The 23,543-nt window shown below is 42.7% G+C and overlaps 2 protein-coding genes across 2 annotated transcripts; both read left to right on the top strand.

Annotated features, from left to right (window-relative positions):
- The first annotated feature begins 18,483 nt into the window (after positions 1–18,483).
- LOC134176318 (uncharacterized protein K02A2.6-like) lies at positions 18,484–22,123 on the top strand. Its single transcript, XM_062642989.1, has 2 exons — positions 18,484–22,021; positions 22,107–22,123. The coding sequence occupies exons 1-2, from the start codon at positions 18,484–18,486 to the stop codon at positions 22,121–22,123; spliced, it is 3,555 nt and encodes a 1,184-aa protein (XP_062498973.1).
- Positions 22,121–22,629, top strand: LOC134176629 (uncharacterized). Its single transcript, XM_062643300.1, has one exon. The coding sequence runs from the start codon at positions 22,162–22,164 to the stop codon at positions 22,501–22,503; it is 342 nt and encodes a 113-aa protein (XP_062499284.1). The 5' UTR covers positions 22,121–22,161; the 3' UTR covers positions 22,504–22,629.
- Positions 22,630–23,543: the final 914 nt, after the last annotated feature.

The raw sequence follows: 23,543 nt of genomic DNA, 5'->3' as shown, positions 1-23,543 counted from the left end.
AAAACTGAATAACTTACCTAGTCTGCGGTTGGGCAGCTGCTTAGACATCATCATTCATCAGCTGTCTAGTCGCAATAATTTTGTAATTAATCTTGACTTTAGTGTAAATATTTAGTAAGTGTTGTACGATAATTTCTTTTGCACTAATCTTGGTGTCCCACGTTTCCGCGGATGTCTAACTAAGCTGTTGTGAGTGAACTAAATCTACATATCTAGGAAGCCTACAACAACGCCTTGCTCCGTCAATCGTGGTGTAATCCGCATACTTTGTAAACAGCGCGTCCTGCATGATACCATGCAACAGTCCATCATGCGTTGTAGCAGGTTCCTAGCTAATCAAGAGCTCGAATTTTACTGGTTCGCCTTCTCACCTTTCTTGAATCAATCATTTATTGTTCAGCTGAAACGTGAGTGAGCATCATAGAAAGACGTCATGAAAGAAATGTGCGCGGTTTTGACTTGACGTATCAGACTGAAACAATTATTTCTATAAATTTAGTACTTCTAAGACAGAACATCGGATAATTGAATACCTGAGTCGGATAATTGAATGCCTGAATGGGATAACTGAACGCCCAATTCGGATAACTGATTGCCTGAATCGGATAATTGAACGCAAAATACTCTAGTTGTCTTCAATTTTTCGTTCACGCTTCAATTGTCTCACTCGTTTATTAGCTGAGATAGGCGCGTAGCAATGGTCGCGTAGTCACGTGATAATGGTTGCGTCACAATAATTTCTGTCAAAGTAACGCGCGGAAACTCAAAAAACAGACTTTTCCCTTCTTTTAGCTTTTTACTTTCCATTTCGTTTGTCACGCATCAGTCTCCTTTGCTCTTTAGTCGCGTAAGGGAGCAAAATCGAGAGTCGTTTTACTCTTATCGCCACGAAATTACAATTGAGTCGACCCCTCGAAAGGGGACACGTTATTCAATTTTCGCGCATATGTTACGGAGTCAAAATTGCATTCATCTGGCATCGTCGTTTTTTCGATCCGCCTTTCCGTTTTGCCGTAAATCTATATGACAAGTGCTGACGTACGCATATAAATATATAAATATATAAATATATAAATAAAATATATCTCGAGCTCAATTGACATGACAAGAGAGAGGCTCGCTTCGCTCGCCAATTATACTAGTAAATGCTCGGTTAGCATTGTGTTGGCAAGCGATGGTGTTCTGTCTTTACCAATTCGCGTAACAATGGTTGCGTTACCTAGCAATAGTTTTTGTCAAACAAACGCGGGAACTCAGGAAACAGACTTTCAGTTGCTCTTCTAAAGTATTTTGTGTTCAATTAACCGATTCAAGAGTTCAATTATCCGTTGCTTACGGCTGATGTGCAACTAAATAACTTACATAGTCTGCGGTTGGGCAGCTGCTCAAATATCATCATTCATCAGCTGTATAGACTCAATAATTTGTAATTAATCTTGACTTTAGCGTGAATTTTTAGCGTGTGTTGTAGGATAATTTCCTTTGCACTAATCTTGGTGTCCCACGTTTCCGCGGAGGTCTAACTAAACTGTTGTGAGCGAACTAAATCTACATATCTAGGAAGCCTACAACAACGCCTTGCTCCGTCAATCGTGGTGTAATCCGCATACTTTGTAAATCGCGCGTCTTGCGTGATACCATGCAACAGTCCATCATGCGTCGCAGCTGGTTTTTAGCTAATCAAGAGCTCGAATTTCACTACTTCGCCTTCTCACCTTTCTTGAATCAATCATTTATTGTTCAGCTGAAACGTGAGTGAGCATCATAGAAAGACGTCATGAAAGAAATGTGCGACTAAAATAATTATTTCTATATTTGGTACTTCTAATTAGGACAGAACATCGGATAATTGAATGCCCGAATCGGATAACTGAACGCCCAATTCGGATAATTGCTTGCCTGAATCGGGTAACTGAACGCCGAGTTCAGATAATTGAACGCAAAACACTCTAGTTGTCTTCAATTCTTCGTTCACGCTTCAGTCGTCTCACTCGTTTACTGAGATAGTCGCGTAACAATGATCGTATAGTCACGTGACAATGGTTGCGTAGCAATAATTTCTATCAAAGTAACGCGCGGAAACTCAAAAAACAGACTTTTCTCTTCTTTTAGCTTTTCTTTTTCATTCCGTTTGTCACGAATCAGTCTCCTTTTCTCTTTAGTCGCGTAAGGGAGCAAAATCGAGAGTCGTTTGACTCTCATCGCCAAGAAATTACAATTGAGTCGACCCCTCAAAAGAGGTCCCATGCTTCAATTTTTAGCGCATATGTTACGGAGCCAAAATTGCATTCATCTGGCATCGTCGTTTTGTTGATTTGTCTTTCTGTTTTGCCGTAAATCCATGTGCTGACGTACGTATATATATAAATATATAAATAAAATATATCTCGAGCTCAATTGACATGACAAGAGAGAGGCTCGCTTCGCTCGCCAATAACTCAGTTACTGTCATTCATGTCAACAACCATAGAACAACCAATGCCTAGTTTGAAATATAATGCAAGTTGCCAAAATGCATATCTAATGTATACACCTGTAAGTGTCACAACACAATGACTGATACCATCAACTTAACTAAGTCATTAACTTAACTTAAATTAATTAACATAATTTAATTTAAACCAATGTGTTAGCTCTAAATATAGATTACCTCAATAATAGCTGTGTGACAACCAGCAGTGTTATCAATGTCGTCATCACCATCATCATATTCTATGCATTAGTAATTAGTATGTTGTTTACATTAAATGATCCGATTAGTAATGATTATTAGAGTACATTATTTTGTGTACGTGTTTATCCAACTAGATAATGCTTAGTAAATATTGTGTACACACACATATCATATGCTGTTATTTTAATTGTATACTACCCTATTAGAGTGTTTATCTGTTAATAAATCTTTTTAGTAACTTAGTAGTTGTGAAATAGAATTAAATTACCTGAGTACTTTGCACTTTTCTGCATATTATTTAATTAATTGCACACAGGAAATAAATTTGGAATAAATAGTACATGATTTGATGTATGCAGTGCATGCAACAGTGTCAATATTGACGCATAAATCGCACCCGAAAAACATTTTATGAAAAACAAAAATTTGCTTAACTGTGAAGAATAGTAATTTTAAATGACTTTACCTGTCGTCTAATCTATTGAAGCTGATTTGTGCCGAGAAAACCACACTCAGCAGATAACAAAAACTAGGGCCCCCTTTCAATAAACGGCGCAGGTTACTGCTCGAGAGGTGCGCAAAAAGACAGCACTTCGTTTATGTCAAAATCGCGGTTGCAATTGACTGCCAAGCCTCGTAGTACCAGACCACTGCAAACCGCGAGGAAGTGCATACGGGAACAGCTAAAGCCACACCCAACGGGACCCAAAAAAATTCACCACGTATTATAGTATAGGATAGAGACCCGGATGTGAATGGCAAAGTATACTTGACAAAGAAACTCACAGTTCCATGCGATGCACTGTTGTCAGATTTGGAAATTTTGATTTTCTAGCCTTCTTGCTTCTGGCAATGCAATCGCCTGGTATAATATCTTGTCCAATTGCTGATTGTGCGGTCAAAAGGTATCGTCGTGGCTCACGCCAGCGAGTATTCGATCACATTCGACGCAATCACGATGTCAGTGTCATCCCCACGGATTTCCTCATTCGAAACTCGCTAGAACCATGTCAATTTTGTGGTAAGCCCTATGTCACTCGCAGTGCCTACACCGGCTTCAACGCTCTTGAGAAACACGCAAGGATTTGTCCTGGTCGGAATCCTTCTCGCTTGACAAGCACTTCTTCTGGAATTGTCGATTCTCTTATTTCGGGTGTTCCTAATAGTCGTGGTTTGTCTAACGATCAAAGATCGTTTGAATATTCGTCTTGTTGCGATGCCGATCTCCTATTGGATAGCGCGGTGGCTGAAAAGGTGTCATCTGACCAATCGGGAAGTGATAAATTACTTGGCAATTCCCCTTCTAACACGCCACTCCTTGCCAATTCTTCGAATACGAACACTTTACGTAACGATGCGCCTATGAATGGATGGGATTTCTTGGCCAATCTGGACACTGAGTCTATTGGTAAATTTATCGTTCAGTTAGTTGCTCATGTCCCTCGTCATTTACAGGACCTTTGTAGAAAATGTTGATCTTTGTCACTTACAAGACTTGCAGAAAATAGTGGAGATGTACCTGCATGGAATTTTTTTCTGACACCAAGGCTCCTCTTGCAGTCAGTGTCACGAGGTGGAAAATCAGGTGCAAAAGAGTATGAAACGCGATTTAACAAATTCAGGGAATTGAAATTCAAAGAACTTTTTGAATCATTTGTCCATTACTACCATGAGCCTTCAGAAGTTATAGACAAGACCCAGGATTCAGATTCATCACTGCCGTCTTCTCTAATTAAATCTGTTCAAATCCAAAATCAGAGCTGGTGAATCTCCAGAGCTGCCAACATATTATCTAGCTCTGATTTAGCTAAAGCGTCCGAGACGACTTTTCAATGGCTCAAAGAGAAACATCCACCAAGACAACGTCATGTATCTGACTTTCTGAAAGACTTCTAACCAGCCTGTTCACCACTTGCAGTTCCATTTTCTTCCTTCGTAAAAGTTATTAAGGATAGCCCGAATGGTTCGAGTTGTGGCTGCACTGGCTGGAGATTTGAACACTTCAAGTTGTTGCTGGACTTTGAATATGCAACTAGTCTTCTATTTTCTCTATGCAATAGCTATTGTCTATTGTCTATTTGTCTGGCTCTATACCCGCAGCAGTTGCAAAAGTTTTAGCTGGGGCAAAGCTGATTGCACTTAACAAAAGTACACAAGATGTACGTCCAATAGCAGTTGGTGACTGTTTTCGTCGTGTGACAGCCAAAGTTGCATGTTATCATCTTAGGGAAAAGATTTCAAATTACCTTGCATCACATCAATATGGAGTTGCCACTCCAAGTGGTGCTGAGTTGATGTCGCACCTTGTTCAAACCGTCTTGAAACAAAATCCAAGTTGGATAATTATCAAAGTGGATGCTAAGAATGCGTTCAATAGTGTACACAGAGCTTCGTTTTTGTCTGAAGTGGCGAAAGAGTTTCCAGAATTCAATCCATCTGTAGCAAAATGTTACATCAACCCTGGCTTTCTCACTATGAGAATTGGCTCGATGACAAAGTACATTCTGTCAGAAGAGGGTGTGCAGCAAGGGGATCCGTTAGGTCCTTTCTTGTTTTCATTGGCTTTGCAGCCTATTCTAATATCAGCCGCTGCCAAGCACAATACAGTAATAACACCTAACTACCTCGACGACACCATGGTGTTAGAACCAAAAGAAGATTCAATCCAATGTTATCATATGGTGAAAAATCAATGTTGCAAGATTGGATTGCATTGAGAGCTGATAAATGTGAGGCTTTTTCTCCATCAGACATCAACGATAGCAATTGGCCGTTATCAGTTCCTGTTGTGATGACTAAGCGTAGGCTTCTGTAACACAACACAAGACTGTTCTGTATTTAGGAAACCCAGCTTATATATACATCCTACGCGCATGCGCAACACTACACATGACACTCCTCCCCTTAAAAAATTAAGTTCACCGTGCCATTAAAAATCTTCATCATCCTCCTCCGTGTACCGGTATTCGACCTCTTCATATCTGTTAGCGTATGGGTCTGGTGTGAGATGTCTCACACAACGTCTTTGTCTCATTGGATACCGTCTTCTATATCCTTCAGGATGCTCTCTCTGGTCTTGTGATACCGGTCCACCAAAGTCATCTTCTGTATCCAATTCACTGTCCGTCCTCCTCTTATCCATGATGTTCTTTTCCCACGATAATGTTCCTTCCTGAGCTAGTTCTAAGTCGTTGTAATGCCTTTGAATGGTTCGTGGGTTTGTACCTTCAATTTCACGACACCAATATGTGTCTCCTTGTTTTGCGATTATCACATATCTAGAACTCTTGTATGGTGAAAGTTTCCCTAATCACCTTTCAGCTGGTGACAGCTTTCTTCGTACCACTTGTCCCACTTCATATGGAACACCTTGTTGTATAGCTCGTACCTTCCGTTTTTCTCGACACTGTGCAATCCGCCTTCTTACACTTCTAAATATTTTGTCCATTTTCTGAATCGTATTTACCACTCGCCTCCTAGCCATTTCTTTGTGTGTCTCGTCATTTTCCCAATCCTCGTCTGATAATCTTCCTGATAGTGATAGCTGTCTAGCTAACAGTGTCTTTGGACGTTGTGATGCCTGACCAAGCAATAACTGATGAGGAGTATATCCAGTGGCAGCATTCACTGCGGTATTATGTGCAAACTGTACTACCGCGACTGCTTTAGGCCAAGAATATGGCTCCTCCTCTATTACACAACGAATATTATCCACCAACTGATTCTAACGCTCGAACTGTCCCTGAGATTGTGGGTGATTTGCTGAACTCAATATGTGCTTAATCCCTAAAGCTTTACAAGTCTCTTGGAAAACCAATGCCGTGAAATGTGTACCTCTATCTGATTGTACCATGACAGGAATTCCAAACTGGCACACCCACCTCTCTCAAAATACTCGTGCAGCAGTCTCCGCTTTACAATCTCTTGTTGGTATCAAAATACAATATCTGCTGAATACGTCTTGGATAGCCAATATGTACTCCATTCCATCTCTAATTGACTTGTGAAAAGGGGCGCAGAAGTCTATTTGAACCTTGTCCAAAGGGCGTCCTGGAATATCGGTATTCCGTAATGGAGCTCTGCCAGGGAATTTCTTTAGCTTATGCAACTGACACTTATCACATCCTTGAACATATGTCATCACATCCTTCTTCATACCAGGCCACCAAGCTGCTCTACGAGCTCTCTCCCATGTTCTCGCTTGTCTCATATGACCTGACAAGGGCGAATCGTGTACTAGGAACAATAAGCGTCTTCTCAAAAGATTTTGAAAGTACCACCAACAACTCCTGTTTAACACCCAAATGGTGATTTCATGTTGCCCTACCACGGAAATTCAAAAATCTCAATATCCCATCGGCACTCAACTGTAATCGTCCCTTGGAATAAGCTCTCTCCAGATCACTATTGTGGCCTGCCTTGTCCATTGTGCTATTCTGCTGGATTGCTTTGATAACTTCATCTATTTCAGACTCCTTAGACTGCTCTTGTCGGATAGTGTCCAACTCAAACAACTCTGCCATCTCCTCTTTCACACCCACATCAGACCCTTGTTGTACAACTGCAACTAAACGACCATCAACTCCCACTCGAGATAAGTAATCTGCCATAGTCATTTCCTGGCTTCGACCTGTCTTGTGTATGATCTTGAAATCATATTGCTGTAATAATTCCAACCATCGTCCGCGTCGTCCTCGTTCATCTGTCATGTCCAATGTTTGTAACCACAGTAATGCCTTGTGATCTGTAATCAAATCAAATGGCTTACCCAGATATACTCTAAACTTCTTAATTGCCAAGACCACCGCCAAGAGTTCTTTATCTGTTGTGCTATACCGTCTCTCTGCGAAAGTAAGTGTATGATGAAAGAAAGCTATTGGTTTCAGATGACCGATTATTTGATCACCTTCTCTGTTTGCCAACATTGCTCCACTCGCTTCATTACTAGCATCTGTGACTAAAACAAACTTCTTTGAAAAGTCTGGAATATTCAAAGCTTTTGAGTTTGCTGCTCTATCTTTCAATATCGTGAATGCTTTATCCATTTCTTCTGTCCAAATCAACTTCTGTCTGCCATTCTTCTCTAAAGCCCCATACAAGAGTTTCGCTATTTCTGCCACCCCGGAATCCATCTCTGCACATATGCAAATGCTCCAAGAGCTTCTCTCAACTCCATTACCGTTGTTGGTCGTTTCAGCTTCCGAATTTGTTCTACCCGTTCTGCCTTAATTTTTATCTGTCCTGCTTCTATTACATATCCCAAGTATTCAACTCTTCTAGCTCCAAAAATACACTTGTTTAGAGACAGTACCACTCCTGCTATCTTAATCTTCTCTAGAACAACTCGCAAACGACTCGTGTGTTCATCCCAAGTCCGACCCCATATCAAAATATCATCTAGATAGCATAAAGCTTCCTTGTACTGACTATCACCCAAAATTACTGTCATCATCCGTTGGAATGTTGATGGGGCTTCCGACAGGCCAAATGGGCAGCCCCTTTCCTATTGATACTTTCCCCACGGAACCACAAATGCTGTCAGTTCTTTATCTTTATCTCTAATAGGCATCTGATGATATCCCGATTTCAAATCCAGGGTAGAGAAGAAACGTGCATTGCCCAATCTATCCAACAAATCCTCTATCAATGGTATTGGATGAGCTGAATTCGAAATTGTCTGCGCATTCAGAGCTCTACAATCCATCGCTAGTCGCAACCGACCATTCTTCCTCCTAGCACACACAATTGGGGCTGATCAGGGGCTCCTAGAAGTCTCTATAAGACCTTGCTGAAGTAGATCTTCTATCTCCTTCCGAACCTCTACCATTTCTGCCTGTGATAATCGACGTGGCTTACTCATCTTAGCCTTTGCCCCTGCTTCAACTCCAACTTGTGTTCAATCCCTATCTCTACCACAGGCAATGGCTGTCCTGGCCTCCACATGACAGTTTCATATTTCTGTATCACTGCTTCTAATTGCTTGCGCTAGTCTCTTGTTAGGTCTTCTCTGATCTTATACCCCATTACTTTCTGGCTTGCCCCGTCCTTATCTCCTCGATATGCAACACACACATCAGGATATAAAGTAGCAACAAATTCTTCCTTTCGAAGGACCTCAGACTGGCTATTAGCATTTGCTACTCGAATCCACAGCGCTTTGTCCGACTGAGGAATTACGATTGACAGCGCTGGTTTGACCACTGACTCATGGTTTCTCAATGGTTCTACTAAATATTCCTGTTCTTGCCTCATGCCTATTGCTGTACACGAGATAAACATCTCCCTTTCAGCTGGAATTGACACGAATTCCTGTACTTGTGCGTGTATAGTTTCCAACTTATGTCCAACATCATTGTAGCCCTCTAACAACTTTACTGTGTCTCCACTTCTAGAAACCAACAACTTCATCTCCTGAAAATCAAAGGTCACCTTGCCAAACCTAGACAGGAAGTCAACGCCCAGAATAACTGGTACCACTAATTCTTCTACCACCAATAACCGTAGCTGGAAAACTTCCAAATGCGTTCCAGTCAACTGCACATCTCTGCATATCTGTCCTTTTACCTGAACCAACTCATGCACGTCACAACGGGTGACCCTTTCAGGCAGTTCAAACTGTCTTCTAATAGCCGATTTGCAGATATAAGGCTGAATTCTGCTCCCGTGTCTAGCATTGCAGCTATGTCCTGCTGATCCAGCACTCCCGTGACAGAAACAAATGGGCTCTTAGGTAGTCTCTTCCTTGTCATACCAAACTGTCTATGTCTACCCGAGGTATAGCCAGACACTTGTAATACCGCTGTCGTCGTTGTTGGCCAAACGTTATGCCTTGTTTGACGTTGCTTGGGTTCCCAGTGAGGATTCTCTCTAGCTCTCTGCCAACAGTTTCTCTATCCGCTCCAGTGTATTTTGTGGCAATACCAGCATTCTATTCCTCTTTTTCTTGTCGTAGTTCTTCTTTGTGCTCGCTGCCCTCTAGAGACGACTTGCTGGCGTTCCGGAATCCTTTGACATGCACAAGATTGTTCCATCCCTGGAGAGGCAAACAATCATTTCCACCTGTTACTGTCATTGGTACGGCCGCTCTCATTCCCATTTGAATTGATCCGGCTTCTTCTGCCACATTGAGGATTTCATCATATTCTTTCGGCTTTCCTTCGGCTGTCAACCATTTATGACGCAACACCTCTTGTCTGGCAAAGTCATTATTCATTCCCGCAATGAAGCACCACAACACTCGAGACCGCTTTGTTTCTGGCACTTCCTTTGCAAAAGCATAGTCTGCCATCTGTCGCAACCGAAATAAATAACTGGAGAGGGCTTCATCTGGTTGTTGCTGGGCTTCTTCAAACCTCCGGATAGCCTGTTCTTTCCCATCTGCGGTCTCAAATCTTCTTTCCAATCGTACAATTATTTCCTTAATATCACTTACCCAGGCTTCTCTGGCCGCTTCTGTTTGGTTTAACCACATTTCAATCTCTCCCGACAACTGCAAACGAAACAGCATGGCGCAGTATTCTGCATCTTTCCATTGTTGGATGTTATTTGCTTGATTGACTCGATGAACCATCAAGTAGTGACTCTTGAATGCCAACTAATGTGACGGAGACAAGCTTTCACCAAACGTACGTGTGAGACGCACCTCCCGACTTCTTACTGCGTCGGTCCTTTCAGCCATAACCACACAACAGAGAAACGAAACTAACACCTGTCACCAATGTGATGACTAAGCGTAGGCTTCGGTAACACAACACAAGACTGTTCTGTATTTAGGAAACCCAACTTATATATACATCCTACGCGCATGCGCAACACTACTCATGACACTGTAAAGAAAAATGGCATTGTTGTATTGGGAAGCCCAATTGGTCACCAGTCCTTTGTTCAAGATGTCTGTTTGAAACAAGTAGATTCTGCAAAAGTTTTCCTATCTAAGCTTCCAGAATTGAACGACGCACAGACAGCTTCATTGCTTTTATGCTACTGTGAATACCTAAGATATCGCATCTGCTACGTTGTATTCCTCCTTTAGTTATTGATACTGCAGCTGCAGAGTTTGATTGTACCATCATTAATACTTTTGAGGCCACAATAGGGTGCAAGCTATCTGTTCAAGAGATACGGCAACTCTCGTTACCAATTAGTCAAGGTGGATTTGGTCTTACAAAGTCTAGTTCCACAGCGTCAGTGGCTTTCTTGGGTGATTGGGCTAGTAGCCTTCACCATCTTCCATTGAGAGACCAAAGAATGATTGTTATCTGTGATCATATTAGTTTACATGGTGCGAGAGACTGCCCATTTAACAACAGTTCAAGTATTGGTATTCATCTGGATAAGACTTTACTTGAAGTTCATAGCTCCTGTGAAACAACAAAGCAACTGATTTCATCTTTAAAGGATTTGCCGAATCATCCAAGAAAGCTCCAGTCTCAACTCTAAACTGAAAGACAAGAATTTCATCAATTCTTGCAAGACTGTCAATCTAAGAAGACATGGCCAGAGTGATCAGCTGTGGAGGACCTACCGCTGGCTGCCGGCTAGACGCAATACCTAGTTCGCAGGATTACACATTGAGCAATGCAGAATTTTGCATGGCTTCTTTATTGCGACTTGGTGCGTCTTTGCCAGCTCTTAGAGCTATAGACAGGTGTATTGCACAGTGCGGAGAGCCAATTGATAACTTTGGATAATATCTTCTTACATGCAAGTGGGGAAGGGTGCTATTCATCGACACGATCGAGTCTTAGACAGTGTACGTCAGATGTTATCCCCAGTGGGTTTGCGATGCAGGAAAGAACTAAACGAATAATTTGAAGGCAAACAACGTCCAGAAATGTCATTGCTGTGTACGACTTTGACAGTGGGAAGAAGCTATTGCTGGACATAACCATCGCTCATCCTTGGGCTCAGAACTATATTGGTCGAAGTTGTACAACAGCAGGGTTTGCAGCAGCAGAACGAGATCGTATCAAGAACAAAAAATATTTGCAAATGCCTACTGATCTAGGCTATCTATTTCGCCCATTCTCATTGGAAGTATTTGGCCGTTTGGGAGAGTCAGCAAGAGAGACACTGATTAGCAGCACCGGTAGCAGGATACTCACCAGAAGAGTTTCTAGAGGAGTGGCGCCGCCGTCTGTCGGTTTGTTTACAAAAAGGCAATGCAAGGATCCTGTCCAACAAGGTCAATACAATTATCGGAAGACAGCAGTAGAGTTACTGTTCGCCATTTTGACGTAGCCTTTACGTAGATTTTTCTGTTTCTTTTCTTGTAATTAGAACCTAGAGTTATCGTAGTTTGCTTACCTGTAGTTATTTCACTTTAGCCTATATGAATGCTACCGTTACTGTATCTAATAAGAAGTATTGTTGAGGGAGAGAGAGAGAGAGAGAGAGAGAGAGAGAGTGAGAGTGAGAGAGAGAGAGAGAGAGAGAGAGAGAGAGAGTGAGAGAGAGAGAGAGAGAGAGAGAGAGAGAGAGAGAGAGAGAGAGAGAGAGTAATCGTACTGCTTAGAATTTATACTGCCTTTTGTAGTTTGCGTAGTCTCGCTTGATTATTTCTTTAACTGATTGATCGTTTTCAAAAGATTGTACGTCTCACTTTGCTCACAGATAAGTCTAAGATACATGTTGGGGTGACATGAACCGAATTCCGAGGCTAACGCGAGAGGTTTTGGAAGAGTCCTTGGAAAGTGACGTTCCGATCGCCTAATTCTCCTTCGAAGGTTTTCTGTTAGAGTGCATAGGGTGCGAGGAACAAATCTAGGGTGTAATGCGGTTTGTTGTAAGCTTCATATGTCTCAGCGACTACTTTCTGAAACAAGGACCAACGAGAAGCGAAACGTACTGACGTTCAGTCGACCTCGATTTTACGCTACAAGTTTCTGCTTGACTATGGTAACAGCTCAGTCTAGTATGGAAACGTCATTTGTTTCATACGATATTTTCCAGATTATTGTAGTTGCGCAGTTGGAGTTAAAATGGCGTCTAAAATACGGGTTGTCGCAACTCTATATATACGGCTCTGGAGCAGAACAGAGCCTTGCGTAGCCAAACCCTACCGCCGCGTCACACGTCGTCTTGACATGTACAACACGGCTTCTTGCGATCGTAGTTGTCTATTTCGCGTCTATAATGAGCATTAATTAATACATCATAGGAGTCATTTCAAGATCTACTTTTCTCTCCAAATAATTCTTTGTTTGCTAGATGAAGACGAGTCAAAGACTTTCCGTGCTCGGTGGGCATTTAGTAGACGTCTGCGCTCAACACTAACACAATTCTTTACGGTTCTCACCTATATTATTTATTGCACTTGCATCAAAGCAAATCTGGTGTCCGATACTAGAGAGCAAGACCCGCCCTTCTTCCTCAGCTTCCTGAAGAGCAACATGCAAAGCTGCCGATCTGTTGTTTACCTATGCGAGTAGAAGAGACATGAACCTATTATTTCAAGGTGCAGACAGTGAACTGTAGTACTAGTCCGTGGACCAGGTCTAGATGGCTTAACCTAGCTAGACAACTGAAAGTGTATTTTCTAACAACTAAAGTGTATTTCGACTAAATACCAAGCAACCAGTTATCCCAAACTCTAGTAGTTTGCTATACGTTTTATTACTTAGCGCGCGTTAGTTACTTCACATGTTGCTCTTCTGTACTGGCTTCTAGATACAGACAGCCACTTCTATAGCAATTTGTTTCAACTCCAAGAGAAACTACTTAGGCGGTTGGGGACTCTTCAAGACGTCACGCAAATGGCACTAGTCAAAAACAACAAATGGTTCTGTGTATCAGGGATTTTGTGTCCCCGTCTTAGACTCGTACCCAGTCCTCCTCCTCGCGCGCTCCACGTGTTTTGGCACGTGCTTTTTGTGTCCGCTTGCCAGGAAAAGGATTGGTAACATATTATGTCACGTGAACATTTATTTCATTAGTTTAATTAGTAATTGATCGTCTAACAAGCAGTATAATATTTGTAATTGGTTGCCACCTGCACTGATAATATGGTGTGGATTAATTAGTCTCACGAGAGTACAACGCTAAACGTACCTACAACGCAAACCTTTAGCTCTTTCTAGGGACTGTTCGGAAATTTAGAGTTGCAAAGTAGATCGTTTTTGTTGCTACGAGCGAAACATCGTCACTGTAGATTCAGTAGCTAGAAGCTAGTATAGAAGTCGCGAATACTTCTGCTCAAACTCGAGCAAAGCAGCGCCAAATTCAACTATGTCAATTAGACAAAGGATTGAGCAAGTGCTGCAGGACGTCTTTGGCTACCATTCACTTCGTGCTGGGCAGCTAGAGACATCTCTGTCAATTCTGGTTGGAGAAGACGTCATTGTCAGGATGTCCACAAGTGGAGGAAAGTCCCTCTGTTATCAGCTGCCTGCTCTTGCAGTGAAGGACAAATGCTGTTTTGTCATCTGTCCTCTAAACTCAATCATGAACGAACAGATCAGCATAGTTCCACGGAGCTCACTTGTAAATCAGGAGTTTTTTTCAGACTTTACTTCTACAAGACAAGTGCGTATTACTTCTGTGAATTACATAAGTGGACAAGCTCCGCTCTCTAGACATCCTAGCAAGGAAAGCCACCTGTAGTACAAATCCCTCACTAACAACTGACCAAGTTTCTAAGAATATTATGACTCACACTTTCAGTCAGCAGAATTTCATTTCTAGGTGTCACACTCATCTTAGCTATGACCATGTTTCTGTGTAGTCTTTATGTCACCAGAGTGCATCCTAAGAAAGCCCTGGCTCAATTCCTTTAACAACCGTGACGTCCAGAGTAGAATTGGGTTGATCGTAGTTGATGAAGCCCACTGCATCTGCCAATGGTAATTACAAAATTTCTTATTACTACAAAAGTGCTGTGTAGAATGTCAATTAAAAAGTAAATCTTGATCACAATGAATGGTATTGCCTTTGCTATTTGCTGAGACGAGCATTTATATGACAGGGAAAAAGATTTCCAAAAGCAATTTGACCAGATGAGCTGCATTAGAAGCCTTCTTTCTTGTCCCATCATTGCTCTTACTGCAACAGCAACAAAAGCATGTTGGAGTACATCACCAACTCTCTAAAACTGAAGAACCCTAAGACCTTGTCTTTTCCACTTGATCGGCCAAACATTTTTATACTCGTTCAAATATCTGTCCATCCAGGTAAAAGAACATTATGATAACTTTAATATGCGACTTGAGCAATACTGTGAATTACAGAATGCAATCCAGTCTTTGATGAACAATCAACAATCTGAATCTGGTCCCAAAACGATAGTCTTTGTCCAAAGAAAGAGCAGGGCCATTGAGTTGTGGCAAATGTTGTCTTCTGCTGATCGTGGCCATAAAGTAGGTGTTCATCATTCAAGCCTAAAAGATGACACGAGACGGTTAGTTGAAGACCAATTCAAACAGGGCATTCTATCCATTGTCATTGCAACAATTGGATTTGGCATGGTATTCAGCAACAACACATTGCAAGATCCAGTCAATAAAATATACTACAATATATATTGCAGGGAATAGATATTTCCGACATACGTCTCGTTGTCCTATGGGGCTCACCAAGTACGCTCGAAGAGATGTTTCAAGTAAAATATGACAACAACAACACTGCTATATCTGTATCTTCAATAGGTACGTTTGTTACACATCCAAATGATATGCAGAGCAGGTCGTGATGGCAAAAACGCTACAGCCACTCTGATGTTTCACCATCATGAACTCGCAAAAAGAGACACCAGGATTCGCTCAGTTGTTGTTGATGGCAGCTGTCTGAGAGCAGGAATTTTTAGATTACTAGACTCAGATGAACAGTCTCACGTTGACAGCAACAACTGCTGTTCTTATTGCAGAACCACCAGCAACGAACCTAACGGTTACTTTGTTGTCAACAAGCCTACGCGCACAAGAGTTGCTGCACGTCGCAGAAGGTACCAAAAGAAAACAGTAAGTTCTCCTAGACAATACAATTTCCAACATGAAAAGATGCGACTGGTATTTTAGGTAAGCCAAGTCCAGCAAAATTGTCTACTGCGGTCTCTCGAAGAATGGAGGTCACAGATCTTTCTCCAAAGTGGTCAACTGTTTTGGGGGCCTCAGTCGCTGATCAGTAACCGAACCCTTCGAGCCACCGCTCTAAAGTCAGGAGAGCTGCCAGAATTAGAAGACTTGCAACGCATAAACGGTCTAAAGTCGCAATACCACGCTGCAATACACAGTCTCGTTGTAAGCCCTGTCGGCTATGAGATGACGAGCTAAAAGTAAGCTCCAGCAGTCGCAAGCACGCGCTCATATCCACTCGCAGAAAAAGACAACTCAATTTGGAAGTACAGCATAGCTCCTCTGAACGGCAACCATTGACAACCATCAATTTGCTATAGCTCTGGTGTACGAGTATACGTACTGCGCATGTCCACTCGATCTCAAGATTGCCTAACAGCGTAAAACTACAGCTGCTTGTCTGAAAAGTACTGTCCTTTTATGTAAACAATGGACACGTATATATGTACATAGTAGGCACTGCATGCATGAGAACTTCATCAATCAATCAGCAATCAGTATGTGGAAGTTCTTTGGCCTCTCTGATCACCTTAGATAGTGGCAGTTCAGTATGCAGATTCACCTATATGTTGTCTTTCTATACATTGCTGTACAGTACTGCTTGCATCATGCTCCATTGCATGGGAAATCAAAATACTGTAGCCCCAATCTCAAACCTCAATACCACAGCTAATAATGAAAACTTTTAGTAGCTGGGAATGCGAGCCTTAATTAATTAATCAATCAATCAATCAATTTTTGCTCCACTGCTAGACTGTATACTCCAATATTTACCATCCCACTCCAAGCCAGCTGCTCAGTCTTCCACATCTTGAAAGTCTAAGTGTGGACTTTCTGATGGCTCCACTACTTCTACACTAATACCATGACCTATACTTGTCCTACAAAGAAAGTCTCTAATCCATCCTTGTTCTATCCTTTCAAACCCTTTTTCTCTAGGATCGTTCATCACAGAATGGGTTTGCCTTCCCTGAGATTCCGTTGCAATGCCACTTGAGACCATGGACTGCCACATCAAATGTATATCACTTTCTGCTGCTTTGGTGCATGGGCTGATGTACGTACAACAGATGGTAGTTGTTCTTCTGTCTTCTTAACAGCGTCCATAAGAAAAATGGCTGCTCTTGATAGCACTTTTAGATGGTCAAATGATGCTGTTGCAGTTGATGTCACAGCGTGCTTAATAATAATTCTACAAGAAAACAAAATGCTATATCTACCAAATTAACAAAAGACATTAGTATCTATATGTACCAATCAACATAAGCAAATAAGTAATTTAATTAATTAATTATGATACAACATAATTCTCATCTCTACGTTCTTGGTGACTATGTCAACTCTAACCAGCTTGATTTCCAAGAAGTTTAGAGTTCAGTTTGTAATCAAAGATGGGCCAATAAGTACATAATGTACCCTACGGCTAAAAACTTCATAAGTGGGTGTACATGTTACATATTATACAGTCATTAACCTATGAATTTTTGAAGAAAAAGAGTAGCAATCCAGATTACATGACATAAGTAGTAGTTAAGGCATGGTAGGGAGACGATATCCAGTCTATTGACCTCGGTCAATAAACTGGATATCGTCTCCCTACCATGCGTTAACCTATTTCTTGCATGTTTAACATCCTACTGTAATTAGAGTTCATAGATTATTCAAGTTGAATTAGATTGGTTGTGTATTGCAATGACAGCTAGAGTTTTATGTCAAACAACCACATTTTGACAGCTGTGAAGTGTTGTTGACGTGCACATCAGCCCCATAAGGCCACGTGCTCAAAAGTATTAGTACAGTACAGTACAGTATCCACGTGTTTTGCCAGCGTGATGTCGGATCAGAAAGAAGACCGTAATAGTGACCAGAACGACGACTTTCAGCCGCCAACAAAGATGAGACGCATTGGTTCCAAAAAGCTTACCACTAGTACTAGCCAGCTTGACAGCAGATTTGCTGAAAAGACGAGTACGGACAAAGTACAGGAGTACAGCAAGGGTACGGTTTGCAAGAACACGACTGCCTGCAACAGTTGAACGATGCGAACATTTGAAGCATGGAGAAGCAATCGAAACAAGGATGCGCCACAAGAAGAGCAGGTACCCACAGACATTCTCTCAACGAAGGATTCACAACTTTTGCAAGAGTGGCTAATATGCTTTCTACTGGAGGCGAGGATTCTAAGATAGCTTACTCGATCTTCACCTTCTGTTGACATGCTTTGAAGTCGTCGCCACGTTTGTTGGTAGGAAAGGGCAACTCCCAGATGGTCTAGAGTCGTAATTGCCTCCTTCTTCGTTCCTTTAGCTATAAGAACTAAAGTTGTAAGCAGTTGCATCCAGCTAGCTTTGGCATCCCTAAACTTCAGCATCAAAGAGCTGGCAATAGTCGCTCCCACGCGAGAAGTAGCTTCCGAAGTAGGAGACGAGACAGTGGAACGACTAACCAAAGCACAAAGCAGATTCCACAAGTGAGGACTATACGACTGCAAGACGTCCTGAATTTTTGCAATGAAAACGAGTCAAGGTTGTGGTAGACTGGTACATAGATTGGTGAGCATGCGTAGGTTGGGGTGTCATATACTTAGATAATTAGATAAGTGACTGTTAGCACTTGTTGGATTGCTGTTGCGTTAGAGTCTGAGTATAGCATAGACTGATAGGGTGTGATAGCTTGTGCCGATCTGGAACGTAGCTTACGACTGTTATAATATATATATATATACATACACTGGCGACGAGGATGGCGGCTCGACACGGGAAACTCTGCGAGTTCAACGCGGGCGTAGATAATGTCAAAGACTACAAAGAACGATTTTTGCTCTATTGCACGGCAAATGAAATCACGGACGACGACAAGAAGATAGCTGTTCTTCTGACATCGATGGGCACAACGACGTACACGTTACTAAAGAATTTGGTACGACCGGCGGCTCCTCAAGACAAATCGTTGGATACGCTCTTCAAGCTATTGCAAGACCACTATGAACCGAGAATTATCGTCATCGCAGAGCGTTTTCGCTTTTATAAGCGAATGCAGCGGGAAGGCGAGAATATTGCTGTTTACGTTTCGGAGCTGCGACGCCTCGCCAAACATTGTGATTTCGGTGAGCAGCTCAATACTGCACTACGCGATCAATTAGTCTGTGGGTTGCTACACGAGAATATACAGCAGAAGATTTTAGCTGAGGCAGAGCTAACGCTGGAAAAGGCTCTGCGGATTGCACAAGCTGCAGAGACAGCCAGAGTGGAGACACAACACCTCCGTGGGGAGTCGACACGACACGCAGCTAGTGGACATTCCAGGACATTGGAGACGACATTTGCTGTCAAGAGAGCGACCACAAGCAGCCGCAGCCAATCGGAATCGTTGCGTGCTTTGGATAAGGCATGTTATCGTTGCAATGATCATGGTCATGACCCAACCAAGTGTAGATTCAAAAACTACACGTGTCTGTTCTGCAAGACGAAGGGCCATATCGCTAAAGCATGTCGGAAGAAGCAACGAGATAACGCGAAAGATAACACGGAGGGCAATTGGCGTACAAAAAGGAAACCGAAGACTCAGTCTACATATCAAGTAGATGCAGAAGATGTAAGCCTCATTTGTTCTTTGTCTGGTAGAGGCGGGGTCAAGGTGACAATAGAGGTGGCAGGCAGGAATGTGGAGATGGAAGTGGACACTGGAGCTTCAGTGAGTGTTGCACCAACCCAGATATATAGTGAAGTTCTATCCCACGTACAGCTGAAGAAGAGCACTGCCCAACTTCAGTCATATAGTGGTGAACGATTGAAGGTGAAGGGAGAAGCTGTTGTACCAATCAAGTATGGAATGCAACAATCCATGGAGCGGTTGATTGTAGTAGATGTGAGTGATAAGCCAGCAGTCTTGGGACGAGATTGGCTGTCAAACCTCAAGCTTGATTGGGCTTCTCTGTTCAAAGTTGATAGTGGAGTTTTTGATGTACCTGAGAAGTTTCCTCAGTTGTTTGCAGAGGAAGTAGGTACTTTGCAAGGCTATCAAGCCAAGATAACTTTGTCTGCAGATGCCAAGCCACAGTTCCATAGGCCACGCCCAGTGCCTTATGCCTTACAACAGAAGGTAGAGGAGGAGCTTAATCGACTTCAGGAAGAGGGCATTATACAGCCAGTGGAAAACAGTGAGTGGGCAGCACCTATCGTCATTGTGAGAAAGGCTGATAATTCTATCAGAATTTGTGGCGATTACAAGGTAACAATTAACCCCTACCTGGAGATGGACAATTATCCAATGCCAAATGCACAGGACTTGTTTGCATCGTTAGCAGGAGGACGGTTCTTTACACGTCTGGATATGAAACAAGCTTACATGCAGATGCGAGTGGATGCAAGCAGCCAAAGGTATTTGACTATCAACACTGCCAAGGGCCTGTTTGCATACACACGTATGCCCTTTGGTATTTCGACTGCACCCGGAATTTGGCAGCGAGCAATGGACAACGTTCTTACGGGAATGCCAGGAGTGTCCTGTTATTTAGACGACATTCTGATTGTGGGCCAATCCGAAGAACAACATGACGAACGTTTTCATCAAGTCTTGGAAAGACTGAGTCAAGCGGGACTTCGTCTGAAAAGAGAAAAGTGTGAGTTCAAGAAAACTAGAGTTGAGTACCTTGGTTATGTTGTGGATGAGCATGGACTTAGACCGGCTGAGAAAAAGCTGGCAGCAATACGACAAGCTCCAGAGCCAAGTAACACAACCGAGCTAAGGGCATTCTTAGGCCTATTGAATTATTATGAAAGGTTCTTGCCTAACCTCTCAACCATGCTACAACCACTGTATAGTCTGCTGCAGAAGAACACATCGTGGGAATGGGGTGCAAAACAAGCAAAGGCTTTCCGGCAAGCCAAACAGAATTTGTTGGAATCTGATTTCTTGACGCATTATGACTTGAAGAAACCGGTACGTCTTGCTTGCGATGCTTCACCGTATGGAGTGGGAGCCTGTCTCACACATGTAATGTCAGACGGTAGTGAGCAATCAATCGCTTTTGCTTCACGAACCTTGACCACGGCAGAAAGAGGATATGCTCAATTGGAACGAGAAGCGTTAGCACTCATCTTTGGAGTGCGACAATTTCATAAATATTTGGTGGGAAGGTCATTCACACTTGTAACTGACCATCGACCACTGTTGAAGATATTGGGTTCGAAAGAGGGAGTACCTACTCTAGCAGCGGCTCGACTACAGCGTTGGTCACTAATTCTAAGTGCTTATCAATACAACCTCGAATACACATCAGGAGTGAGCAACAAAGAAGCTGATCTACTTTCGAGACTACCCATTCCAGTCAACGTAGTGGATCCTAATGAGAAAATCTATGCTATTGATCATTGTGAGCAGTTACCTGTTACAGCGCAAGACATTGCTAAGGAACTGCAGCGAGACTCCATACTACGACAAGTTTACGAGTACACTTTGCGTGGATGGAAGCCTAATGTAAGTACACAGTTACTGCCGTATGCACGACGAGCGGATGAGCTTACAATTGAAGACGGGTGTATACTGTGGGGGAATCGTGTAATTATTCTAACCAAGCTTCAAGGCACAGTGTTACAAGAGATTCACGAAGGTCATATTGGCCTCTGTCGAATGAAATCTCTAACACGGAGTTTCGTGTGGTGGCCAAGACTAGACCAAGATCTAGAGGAGGTAGTGAAGACTTGCACAGCATGTCAGAGTATACGGAATAAGCCGGCTCATGTGATGTCACATTCATGGATTTACCCAGATGCGCCCTGGACTCGCCTTCATGTGGATTTTGCAGAGTTCAAGGGAAAGCAATACCTTGTGGTAATTGATGCATTTACCAAGTGGCCGGAAGTCCACGAGCTCGGAATACATGCCGCTACGACTCAGACAGTTGAAGCATTGAGGAGGTCATTCAGCTGCCATGGAATCCCTCAAAGGCTAGTTTCAGATAACGGGTATCAATTCGTGGCAAGAGAGTTTCAAGACTTCGTGAGAGCGAACAGGATTAGACATCAAAGGACACTTCCGTATCACCCTGCTTCGAATGGGCAGGCAGAACGGTTCGTGCAGGAGCTCAAGAAGTCTCTGAAGATGAGGCCACCAGATCGGTCAATTAGTCATCAGATTTCGTTACTGTTGTTGCAATATCGAACAACCCCAAACACTACTACTGGAAAGACACCATCAGAACTACTGATGAAACGTGAGCTGAGAACACGGTTGACATTAGTAAGACCAGAGAGTGAACGACAAATTCGAGACAGGCAGAGTGAGAGATACGAAGAAGCAACAAAATACGTTAGAAATCTTAACCCAGGAGACACAGTGGCAGTCCTCAACACACGTCGTGATAGCCGAGGGAAATGGCTGACAGGAATCATCCTACAGCGCTTGGGACCAACAAATTACATGGTGGACGTGAACAATCACCTCCGATATGTTCATATCGAACATATCAGGAGACGAGATGAAAGGAGTGTGCCTGCTGTCATAGAGACATCAGATGAGGCGGGTACTAAAACAACTACAGATATTACTTCTAATCCACGACCAACACTTGAACAGACAGGACAAACAGAACCTACTAGTCCAGTGAGAGAAGCACAACAAGCAGAAGAACCTGTTACAATAGCCACACCATCTCTTGCTGAGGGAGCTACAGCCGAAGGAAGGGGAACATCAAGTGGAACTGATCGACGTTATCCAGTTCGAGTTAATCGTCAGTTACCCCTCCGATATAGACAAAGCTAAGGAGAGAGGAGTGTGGTAGACTGGTACATAGATTGGTGAGCATGCGTAGGTTGGGGTGTCATATACTTAGATAATTAGATAAGTGACTGTTAGCACTTGTTGGATTGCTGTTGCGTTAGAGTCTGAGTATAGCATAGACTGATAGGGTGTGATAGCTTGTGCCGATCTGGAACGTAGCTTACGACTGTTATAATATATATATACTACAAAGGTCAGACTGAGATAAAGGACCTTCTAGTAGAGGCGAACAGCCGGAAGCGCGCAAGTCTTCCATTTCTTCGCAAAGAGCATGTGTTGTCACCTCCCAGTTGGCCTCAGCTACACTTTCAACTTGAATTAGGTAGCCAGCTGCAGCGGGAAGCAATGACTGGCTTCTTGACGAGTTAGATTGTACGTGAAGAGAAGAAAGCGTGGCTAGCGAAGAACTGGATGTTTCTCCAGCTTGACTTGTCGGCCACTTCTCATTTGCAGGCGCCAAATCCTGCTCTGATGGTGTCTTCTTAGGTGCCATTACAATCCCATCGTAGACTTAAGTCATTGTTTTCCTGTCCATTCTGCGGCGCACAAATGGAAAGGCGGCGGCTACAATGCGGTGGATTTCGACATGGCTGATGTCTGCTTTATAGTGTTCTAACACCAGACGTTGCACAAAACGGACAGGAACGCCACCTTCTTCAGTAGGAATAAATATTGTTCTTAGCCTTCAGCAAACGGTTGTAAATTACAATTTGGCCTACGTTGGGATTCTCGCAAAGCAACAAGCAAGTGTAAGTTACCATTCTGCTCTCTCCTGTCGATAGTCTTTCTCAAGCCAAACTCTGCTACCAGTAGTCATTTTCACACGACAATAATGAGCTTGCAGCATGGGTGAGGAGAACAATCGCTAAATAACCGTCTATTTGTGAAGGTAATTGCTCTGTAATGTGTTCTAATAGGATCCTACGCGTGCCTTTGTAACATTTTTCGTCTCGCATTACAGTTTTGACTAATCAACACACCGAAAACCTTTCACGTGACATAATATGTTGCCAGTCCTTCTC

The sequence above is a fragment of the Corticium candelabrum genome, chromosome 2 (assembly GCF_963422355.1).
Source record: "Corticium candelabrum chromosome 2, ooCorCand1.1, whole genome shotgun sequence".
Lineage (NCBI taxonomy): Eukaryota > Metazoa > Porifera > Homoscleromorpha > Homosclerophorida > Plakinidae > Corticium > Corticium candelabrum.
Note: the sequence above shows the minus strand (reverse complement) of the source record. Positions and strands in the feature narration are given on the sequence as shown.

Coding starts and splice junctions, on each gene's coding strand:
- LOC134176318 (XM_062642989.1), top strand. CDS start 18,484: ATGGCGGCTCGACACGGGAAACTCTGCGAGTTCAACGCGGGCGTAGAT.
- LOC134176629 (XM_062643300.1), top strand. CDS start 22,162: ATGGTGGACGTGAACAATCACCTCCGATATGTTCATATCGAACATATC.